Source organism: Trichechus manatus, unplaced genomic scaffold (genome assembly GCF_000243295.1).
Source record: "Trichechus manatus latirostris isolate Lorelei unplaced genomic scaffold, TriManLat1.0 scaffold00060, whole genome shotgun sequence".
Lineage (NCBI taxonomy): Eukaryota > Metazoa > Chordata > Mammalia > Sirenia > Trichechidae > Trichechus > Trichechus manatus.
Genome location: NW_004443996.1, coordinates 11,870,584 through 11,882,123, shown reverse-complemented (window position 1 = coordinate 11,882,123; position 11,540 = coordinate 11,870,584). Strand labels below are relative to the sequence as shown.

General features: G+C 36.3%; 1 protein-coding gene across 1 annotated transcript in view; it reads right to left on the bottom strand.

Moving 5' to 3' along the window:
• Nucleotides 1–7,618: 7,618 nt before the first annotated feature.
• Nucleotides 7,619–11,540, bottom strand: part of ITM2A (integral membrane protein 2A) — a 110,083-nt gene continuing 106,161 nt past the window's right edge. The window contains exon 7 of the mRNA XM_023733604.1: nucleotides 7,619–8,533. Coding sequence (XP_023589372.1) covers nucleotides 8,440–8,533 — 94 coding nt within the window. The 3' untranslated portion in view covers nucleotides 7,619–8,439. The remainder of the gene's footprint in view (nucleotides 8,534–11,540) is intronic.

Sequence of the window (11,540 nt, the reverse complement as noted above, 5' to 3'; positions counted from 1 at the left end):
GAATGGTAGCATGAAGTAATAAGGTTGAAGTTATCTAAGCAACAGTGCAAAAGTTATTTTGTCTAATGTCACCATTTAAAATATCATCAACTATGTAGACATGTGGCAGAATTGTTGAAAATATTAAAATTTGGAGCTTGTGACTTACAGCAGTTTAGAATTTTGATAATCAAGTGAAAGTATTGAGCTGCTTGAGTGGCAAATGAATTTGGACAAACAGGTGGGATAAATTGCATTTGAGGATTACCAGTGTTGTGAAACACATATACTTTTCTAATGAAGAAAAGCTATGAAATCTCTGGAGGTCCCATTTATAAAAGTCAAGCTAAGCTGAATTTAGGCTCCTCATGAATGCCTCACGTTCTTGAATACTACTGCTGAAATATGATGTGATTAACTGTTTAGGTCACAGAGAATTTTCACCCCAGGTTAGGGGGTTCAATGTACTCATATTTCAGTCACACTTAGAAGAGGAATAAGAATTGACATATTGAAAGACTATGATTCAACTCAAGGATTAAGTCTAAAAAAAAAGTCAGAGAAATGCAAGGAGGAGAAAGGGGACGGGGTGAGATGGGAGGGGAACTTGAGAACTTGCCAACAGTGTTAGTCAGACTTTCCCTGGGTTCTTATATGAACAGGTTGCTATTTTGAGATTCCCACCACAGAACACTGAAGAGAGAAGCTGCTATGGAAATATTACAAATAAAAACACTGTATATGCATAGACATGCAAAGTCATGAATTTATAAAACAATTAAAAATATTAGGACCCAGTTGGGAATGAATATTTGTGTCTCTGGACTTAGTCACATCAGCACTTATCAATTTCTTTCCCTGGGTAATATGTTTTCACTGAAAATTAAAAATAGAGTCAAATAGAGGGGCTTTAAGAGGTGATGGAAATAGCTATAACATTCAGAAAGTTTCAAAGAATGGTGTCATCATAACAATGAAAATATTTTTCCCAGAGTCAGGGAACAGTCTGGGAGGCACTGCTCAGTCCCAGTGGAAAATGAGGAAAGGTATACTGGGAGATAACAGTCCGATGCCACCCTAAGATGCTAATGATTCTATTTCTCTTTTCCTGTAGATTGTTGCCAAATGCAAAAGGGACACACTTATATGTTTTTGTTGTCTCCTTTATGTATAGACAGATGGAAGCTACATGACCCTATTGCCTCATCTGTCATTCTGTTTTGTTTTTCTTTTTTTTTTTAAGATCATCTTGTTTCCTTTTTTAACAGCAAACATTTTTTTGTTTTATTGTTGCAAATGTTCTTTAGCTTTCACCTTTATCTAAAAAGGAGACCTTGGATAGTGCAAACTGTTAATGAGCTCAGAAGTGCCTCAGAAGAATGGTCTGGCAATCTGCTTCCAAAAAACTAGCCATTGAAAATCCTATGAAGCACAGTTCCACCCCGACACACATGGGGCCGCTGTGAATCAGAGTCTACTCCACAGCAACAGTTTTTGTTTTTAAACCTAAAAAGTTTCTCCTACTTGGCTTTACTGTAGAGAATTCTGGCTCCTTTTGCACCTACGTTTTATCTGTCAGAGTTCTTTTTGGTCCTGGAATGACTGGACAGGAAGACCTGAGATGCCAGAACTGAAAGAACTAAGGAAAATCCAGAATTTGATAATGCACTTGGCATCCCCAAAGTCTTAGTGCAGTTTTAAGTTTAATTACTTTAGAAATATAAATGCTACCAAAACCAAACCAAACCCATTGCCACTGAGTCGACTCTGACTCATAGCGACCTCAGAGGACAGAGCAGATGGGTCTCTTAGTGTTTCCAAGGAGCAGCTGGTGGATTTGAACTACCAACCTTTTGGTTTGCAGCTGTAGCTCTTAACCACTATGCCACCAGGGCTTACAAAAATTATTCGAAAGCTTTATCATTTAAATTTATTTTATACTTATTTAGTTTGGTGAACTTTAAAAAATAAAATTTTCTTCACCTCCTTCCTTTTTTTATTGTGCTTTAGGTAAAAGTTTATAGCTCAAGTTAATTTCTCATACAAAAAACTATACACATATTGTTTTGTGACATTAGTTGCAATTGTTTTGTTTTTCAAGGTAAGAAGTATTTATCATTAAACATAGCAGAATTCTGTTTCAACAAACCTACTACTCTCTCTTTTTTTTCCACACCCAAACCTCTCCTACAAGTAACTTTTACCCACTACATCCATTTCCTTATTTTGAAACTTAGCTTCCCCGTTTTGTTATGAAAATATTCTCTTGAAGGTCACTAGTGATTTCTCAATCAAAACATGAAGTGATATTTTCTCAAGTCCTCATTGTCCTTGACCTCTTTAAAGGGTTTGACATTGTTCACCACTTTTTGCAACCTTACTCCCTTAGTTTCCTTAACCCAGCAGCCATCCTCATTTTCTCCCTACCTCTATTTTCTTTTGGGACAACTCGTCCCCTGTCCAACCCTTAAACATTGCTCTTCCTTCCCAAAGTTACATCCCAGGCCCATTGCCCTTCTCATGTTGCCTAGTCACACTGGGCAAGCATGTCTATTTTTATGATTTCAACTACTACCTCTACACTGATGACACCAAAATCTCTGCTTCTCTCCCCTTTGGTTCCTAATGGTAACCTGAAATCCATCTTGATCAGAGACAGACAGATGGCTGAAAATATACTATTCTAAGCCTTGATGGCTTTATCAATGCTTGGAAGGAATTTATTGCCACTTTAAATGATACTGAAAGTAAAAATTTAAGTCTTAGCTACCTGAAGACAAAAGACTGTGTGCAATGATCTATTCAGTTGTATTCTCAGACTGGTTAGGTCAAAGTTTGTGCTCATATAAACCCCTGATGGCTTTCTCCATCAGTTAATACCAGGACCACAGAGCAGCTTTCCCCAGGGCTACTCAGCTCTCAGGATATGTCAGGAGTATCGGGCCATGCATGCCTTTCAAGAGATAATCTGAACATTAAAGGGAAGGCTCACAATCCTCAATCTTACCTTTGCCTTATCCTCTAAAACTCATACTGATGCTTTTAGTCACAACCTACTCCAGGTAGAACCTAGGATCTTGTAAGAGATTGAAATGCCTTGGTTCTAGTCCATAATTATGCTGCCTACTTTGCCACAATGTGGATCAGCAGTGCCTTTCCTGCTAATTCTCAATTTCCACTTCTCTAAAATGAGGATAATAATATCTACTCTGCCTAACTTCTTAGGTTGTGTGAGACTCAAGAATTTAATGGAGGTGTAGGTACTATTCACATACACAGGAACTTCATTAATTTCTATTGTTCAAAGAGCTACCAAAAAAAAAAAAAAAAACAAACCTTCCTAAAATGATAGACTCTTGAGCAAAATGTTTAAAGGTTCCATTCACCCTAGTGAAGCCAAAGGTAGCTGGGTTTGGATAAACCCTAAGGTGTTTCCTCAGGGTTTTTAGTGTGGGGCTTTCTTTGACCTTAGTTAGGAGCACCATCCACTAGGAGCCTAATCCTGGTATGCTGCTTCCTTTGAAAGGCAGCTGAAATTACCTTTTCATGGTGACCATAACATCTTTTGTTTGGGACTTTAGCCTATTTTTTGGTTTTATTCTGAGCTGTAAAGGCTCCAGTAGCTCTTTGTCATTCTCAATGCACATGTCCCACCCTAGTAGAGAACCTATACCCCAGTTTGTAAAACAATCATGCAACCTGAATATGTAGGCTGTCATTTGAGGTTTACTCTGACCATAGCTACAGATGAAACTTTTAATGAATGTCTGTGGTGAAATGAGGATGCACAGTTTGTCTCTCTTGCTGTTCTGATACCTTTTGAAAAAGTGTATGTTTATAAACTTGTCATAGTGATTTCCGATAAGAACAATATCACCATGTAGTAAGACAATCTTTCATCTAGGAGGTGAGTTGCTCTTGCTGTAGATGACCTAGGCAGAACTGATGCTTTTGGAAAAAATGAGCCCTCAGCAGACAGCAATACTAAAACACGTGGTTCTGAGTGGAGAGAGGAGAATAAGGAAGTGGAGAGAAAGTAACTTCATCATTGAATTCTCATTTTAGTGACCATTGATGAAATCATAGAATCTTAAGGATGATGGCAATCTTGAAGTTATCTGGTCCTGTGTTTCCCAAATTTCAATAATTCTTGTGCCTCTTGAATGAGTTTTTCCACACTTGTTTATCACTACTTAACATATATTGTTGTTGTTGTTCTGTGCCATCGAGTTGATTCTGACTCATAGCAACCCTATAGGAAGGACAGAGTAGAACTGCCCCCACAGGGTTTCCAAGGAGTACCTGGTGGATTCGAACTGCCAACCTTTTGGTTAGCAGCCAAGCTCTTAACCACTGTGCCATACTAGTATGTATACATATATTTCCTTAATTTACTCAAATTTAATGTTATTTAAAATTATTTAATTTTAAAGAGGGAACAGTATGTTAGTATATACTTGGAAAACAAGTTACACCAAACATAAAGAGATGGTAATTATAAAAAATAAATATATTGTATTGCATTATAAATAAGCAAATAAATACATATTAAAATAAAATATTTGTCCACTCTTGTCTTTTTCCATTTGTGGAAAAAAGGCTTCAGGTCTAAATCTGCCTGTGTCTATGGAATATATAGAAAGGAAGTTTTCTTTCCCAGAAAGGCTGGCTCTGGTCTGAGGTCACACAGCCAGGTTGTGACAAAACTGAGACTAATTTGGTCACAGGATGTTTCACTATCTAGGGAAGATAACATCTTTGTTAATAGACTCCAAAGACACAAGACCCACGTTAAATGGACCTTTGAAAGAAGAGATATTGTTTGAGTTTTAGTATGTTGGCATTTCTTCCTAAATGTACTGGTATCTTATGGGAGGTGCTGAGGTAACAGTAAAAGGGTCAGAGAGAGGAACTGAAATATGGGACAGGTCACTGCTATAATTGAGCCAAGAAACGAATCTTGGTATAGATGAATTCAGATGTGAAAAGCCTCTGTATCTACAGACAGAAGGGGAATCTAAGACAGTGATCACATCCCTAACAGCTGCATAAATCTCAGGGGCCCATGAAAGAGACAGCAAAGCAGCCAACTAGGACAGGAACACTAGGTTTAACTGGCAACCTTAGTGAACTTGGTGGAACTTGGAACATGAGGAAAAGGAGCTGATGCCAGAGACTTCTCCAAATCAGAATGTGTTTTCCTGGTTTTAGTATACAGTCAGCCCAATTCCCTATCCTTTTTCCATTTTTATCTCCAAACATAGGCAGTGAGAATTGGTGCTCAGCATTTACAATCACTATGATTCAGATGGTAGCAAGAAATCCCAAACAAAAAATAATAATATTGCTATTCATTGTAAATGAACATTAGTCAAAACCTAGAAAATTTGCAACAAATCATTCCAAATGACCTTAACTAGAATTACAGAATTAGAAGAGGCCTGGAAGGCCATTTAGTATAAGAATCATCAATAATCAGATGAGGAAACCAAGGTCCAGAGAGGAAAGAAATTTGACTACAGTAACACAATGAGTTAACATCAGAACTGGAGTTAGAACCCAGGCCTCCTGACCGGCAATATAATTCTATTTATAAATACCATATCTATGTATGGACACCAGTTTTTTCTTCTCTGTTTCTCTCACACCTTATCCCCACCCTTGCTTTAGAACGTTCATACTCTTGCACAAGGTATTTTTTAAGTGAATATCCTCTTTTAAAACTAAAATTGCTGTAGTCCGTTTAAGAAATTTAAGTAAGTTTCTATAAAGTAAAGTACAATTCCTAAGTTCATCAATCTCTTTTTAGCTTTTTTCCAGCCAAGACTTCATATTTTGGCCATATTCCTTCATATCATCTCCAGTCTAAACCTGGCTCCCAAAGGGTAACTCGACTCTAACCTAGATCTAATATCTGTCTCTCTATCAGGCGCCTGGCTTCAGTTATCTTTGTACTACTTTCCAACAAATTTACGCCACCTGTACAAGCTAGGTTTTCTAAAGCCTCTTGCCCCTGATGACCTTTACTTCCTCATATCTGGATTTTTTTCTCAAGATATTTTCAAAATATTAATTGTTTGCCCAGAAACTTCCTTCGAGAGAAAGCAAGCCTTAACAGGAAGAACTGCTGTTTGCAAATGTTTAGTATGTTACCAGGTAGTGCCTTTCTTGTAATTTGTCCCTAATGCCCCAAGAAACACACACATGAACTTATAAAATATGAAGATTTAAACAAAGTTCAGGATGAAGTAACAAAAACCCAGCTTCCTTTGGAGATAAAACAGTGTCAGCATGGTGGACTGTTAGTACATTCAGGCCAAATTACTTATTTATCTTAGTTTATCAAAGGTGAGAAGCACATTGTATTTTATGAAGTAGGAAACGATTCTTGGTCATTTTCCTATTTGTTTGTCTTCTGGAGCAGAAAAATCACGGAAAAACAGTTCCAAAAAATGTTTTAGAAAGCATGATCCTCTCTCACCTCTGAATTTCAGTCTTTAAGGGCTTTCACTTATGTAGTTAGCTTCTTTATGTAGTTAACTTTCACTTATTTAGTTAGCTTCTTTATGTTAAGTTAGATTTTTGCTACATAAGCTTGTAGTTGTCATCCGTGCCCTGCAACCAAGAGGCACATATGGTCCTTGTTTGAAGGTGTTTAAAAAGGATCTTCTCTTACCAGAAAATGCAGTGTATTTGTATGTAGTCAGAGTCTGAATTTACCTTCCCTTGGTTCATTTCACTGATGCTCACCTGGGTCTGTCTGATAAGCTACAAACTATAAGGAATTGCTTTTTTAATTGATTGACTCTCCTTGAAAAATATTTTTTTGATGCACAGAATGATCAAATTGTTTTGGAAATGCTCTTCCAAATCAATTGTTGCAGAGTCAAATTTTATTGAGAAATACACCCCCACACACACACACATTCACAAACATACACACCTCACTCTGGTTTGTTGGTTTTGTTGGATAAATTTGAAGGGACCAGCAGGTGCAATACGGCACAAATGTTAAAGGTACAGTCTCTACAACTGTGAATGTAATCACATTTCTCTTAAGAATAAAAGCGCTCGTGTTAGTATGTGACAGTATACAGTATCACAAACAGGCATACTCTCTTTAGCGGGTGTCTATTTATAAAACTTTTATTGATATTAAGTCATTTTTATAAGCAATTCTTGATCATGGTCATGATCATGGATCATTAAAATTTACAGATTATACAAAATGGTTTCATTTCTTGCTACATAGCTTTCCCCAGTACACATTACTTTAAAAAAGGTATTCTTTATTATGGAGCTGTTCAAACATACAAAAAATAGAGAAAAGATGTGATGAGCCTCCATATACCCATAACTTAGCTTCAATAATCAAGATCATGTGGCACATCTTCTTATATTTATCTGCCCTTCCTCCCAATTTTTACTGAAGTATTGTAAAGCAAATCCCAGACATAACATAATTTCATCCATAAATGCTTTAAAAGGCATCTGTAACTGATGAAGACAATTCTTTCTTTCTTTTTTTTTTTTAACATGACTATCATACACATGGGAAACTCTGGTGGCGTAGTGGTTAAGTGCTACAGCTGCTAACCAAAAGGTCGGCAGTTCAAATCCACCAGGTGCTCTTTGGAAACCCTATGGGGCAGTTCTACTCTGTCCTATAGGGTCACTATGAGTCGGAATCGACTCTACGGCAACGGGTTTGGTTTTGTTTGGTTTTATCATACACACAACTTTTTATTGGACTTGATGCCTTGCTATATTGGAAATAGCCCCACAGAAGACTTTGAGAATCCTGGAATATCATCCCACCTCTGTTGACATCCATTTGTGTGAATCCTCATGGTTCGACTTATCTTTCTGTCAAATAAAAGACTTAGATATGATCTCTAAGACTCCATTACTCTATGAGATTCTGTATTTAAACAGCAAAAATTATTAAGTTTGAGAACCAATCTTTTGTTATTCTCTATTAGCTAGGCACAAAAAAAAGAAGATTAGAACTTGGTTATCTTTAAACACTAATTACATTGAGAATTTGAGTTAGAAGTAGACACTTTTAAAAACAATACTGAAATAAGTTTCAAGTGTGATTATTTCTATCTTCTGAGGAAACATTTCCTGTAACTGCCCAGACAGGAACACCCAATAATTATTTTAAAACAATAATAATGTGGTTTCATCATTCTAACTACCTCCCTACTTAAAGGGCTAGCACCTGCTTAGGAGAAATGCTCCTAAAGACAGTGGCGCCCTCTTCTGACCACGTGCGCAACAGGGTAAATAATGGCTTCTGTTTCTGAACTGCCCTTGGACTTTAGGATTTCTCATTGCTTTATCTGTTACTACATAGTCTTAAAATATCATACAAAAATTCAGATATGACTGGTGGAAGACACAGGTCCTATGAAAAATTCTAGCTACATCTCTATGGTGAATACTTGACATTTTCTTCTAGGCTTCCGTTTTGAAATCTGAGTATTGTTCAAGAGAAGAGGTAACTGAAATTTGAAACGTGATCAAAGTCGCACTCAAGCAAGCAGCAAGCCTGTAAAAAAAAAAAAAAAAAAAAAAAAAAAAAAAAAAAAAAAAAAAAAAAAAAAAACTTACAGAAAGAAGAAATGATAATTTTTCTGCTAAAACATCTAAATAAGTTAAAAATAAATAAGTACTGTATTAAAATTCAAAATGAATGCCATTAACTATGTACTTTATGCTATGGTCGCAAGACATGCTGCATCTCACAACTTGAAGTACTCTGCAATTTAAAATTACTCTATGATTCTTTATTCAGAGATAGATGTCCTCTTTGAAAACTTCCCACTCTTCCGTATCACCCACTTGTGCCAGTTTCCTTCCTATTCCCTACAAATGTTGCTCAAAGGGGCTTTCTAACAAAATGCCTACTTTCTCCTTTCCATTCATCCAAGCAACTGTCACCTCCATTATCTTCAGGCCCAGGACAAATCTTACCTGCTCAAGGTAGTCTTTCCTGAATATTACACTTCACATGACACTTTCTCTCCTCTCAATCCCTATACCTGGAACTACAGTATTGAGAACTGTAATATACTACAGTGTAATGAGACTGATTCTACAAACCGTAATTCTGACAAAATTTAAAAATCTTGTTTTAATAGTCACTCTCTTTTCCGTGTTCTCTGATTAGCATGCTTGAACTTTGATTTGTCTCCCCATTTAGAGTTTAAACTTTAAAGATACAGAAGAATATCTGTTCTGTTTTGAACTCATCCTGTATTATTCCTGAAGTCCCAAGTTCTCTTGATTTTGGGTGCTCTAGTGGTGAAATCTAGATCAGATTGGGAAAAAAAAAAACTTCTCAATTGAACAGAACATGCAACTAGCTTAAGTAGCCGGCTTAATGACCACCTCTATTAGACAAGCACTGCTTCCATGTACCAGCATTCCTTTGCTGGCTGGTTTTAAAATTCACAATAAAAAAAAAATTAGTGCTTTTGGCTACACATTTACTTTATATCAACACTTTCTGTAAGAGCAAATATGAAAGTCACCATAGTAGAGTACTGTTCATTTCTTGAGAGTTATTTGTATTTACTGAAAAAGCCACCTCCTGGTTGGATTTTGCACTGGAGTCAATTAAATCATTCACTAAATTGTTTGGCAAGATTAATTGGGATTTCCAGGACAGCTTCAAATACAGTGCAAAGAATGACATTAAAAATTATTGCTAAAATATCAGTTTATAATAACATCCTGTGCAGGCTGAAATTAACGACCTTCTTGCTATATATCTGCTGTGTTTGTGGCAAGTTGCTCTTTGATATACTGATTATAATCTTGCGCCTTGCTGTTAAAATGATGCAAAAGTGTTCAGAGGCTCTGCACTTTTATGTTATGACAGCAGGTAGAATATTTTTCTGTTTCAGAAGGGAACAATGTGAACATAATTTATTTTAAATTGATCATTGGTGCATATGAGAAGCAAGTGTTTGTATGATTGTCATTCATATGTTACAGCATGCAGCCTAGGTGACCTATTTTGGACTGATCCCTTTTCTTTCCAAGAATAGTTCTTCTGTTTAACCTGACCCTGGGGCAGTATTGCCTCAGTGCCACTCACTCCCTTCCTGTTCTGTGACTGCTTTTCAAGAAATCTTGACTTCAGTCATCTAAGTTAATACCCTGTCCCTTTTGCTTAAATGATCTTTATCGTTTCTTTTGGTGCAAACAGTCAATACACTAGGCTAGTAATCACAAGGTTGGAGGTTTGAGTTCACCCAGAGGTGCCTCAGAAGAAAGGCCTGGTGATCTACTTCTGAAAAATTAGTCATTGGAAACCCTAAGGAGTACAGTTCTATTCTGACACACATGGGGTTACCATGAGTAGGAATCAACTCAAGGTTAACTGGTTCATTACTTCAGGAAAATAATCTTTTCAAAGCTCAGTACTCTGGCCTCACCCACAACTTTCCCCCTACTTTTCCAGGATTTCTCAGGTGTAATAGAGCAAAACAGATAACAAATGCAAGAGGAAGAAAATATTAACTTATTACCTTGTGGGGAAGTGACAGTTCCTTAGACACAAAGTAGTTTAAGGCATAGCTACTATATTTAATAGATTAAGTTGAAACATATAAACAATTGGTCCTGAGGATAGAATTGCTTTCATTCATTTTCTAAATCATGCTTACATTTATTATAGAACACATTATTTGGAGCACTTAGTGTGTTCCAGGTAGTGTGCTGAGTGGTGATGATACACTTGTGAACAAATTATGAGTCCTGCTCTCATGGAGCTTGCAGTCTATTGGAGGAAGACAATAATTTCAAAAAAATTAAAAAATGAATATTTAAATTAAAAATTGTTGAGTTATTTTTTAAAAAGAACAAGGTCTTACTAGAGAAATTATTGTGGTGTAGTGGGGAGTACTTTGGACCAGATAATCAGGAAAATCACTTGATGAAATGACATTTAAAATCATAGCTGAAGAATAATAAAGATCTAAGTACATGATAGAGGTGAGAGTGGAGAGTAAGACCACTACAGGAGAATGGACCATTGTGAAATTGAGAGAAAGTGGCATAATAAGAGGAGGAAAATATTTCCAGGAATATAGGATAATATATGTGTAAAATCATGTAGACATGAAATGTATTTCCTGTTCAGTCATTCAAACAAAAACTACTGAGAAACTACTATGTGCCAGGCATTAGAGACACAATCACAAATAAGACATGAACTCCGGGCCCTTAAAGAGCTAAGAGTCTAGTGGGAGTGATAAAAGTAAAAATAATAACTTCAATATAATATGATATAGATGATAATAGGGTAATCTGCAAGATAATTTTGAACAATATGTGTTTGAAAATATTTATTGAAAATGTGAAGGATTTTTTGGAAGGAAGAAAGATTATAGGCAGGGAGACCAGTTAGAAGGTTGTTACAATAGTTTAAGCAGGAAATGAGGACGTTTAGAGTTCAAGTGATTTCAGTGGGGATCAGTTTGAGAGTTATTTTTATGAACAATATTTGGAAATAGATTGAATTTTGATAGTGGATAAGACCAGAAGTA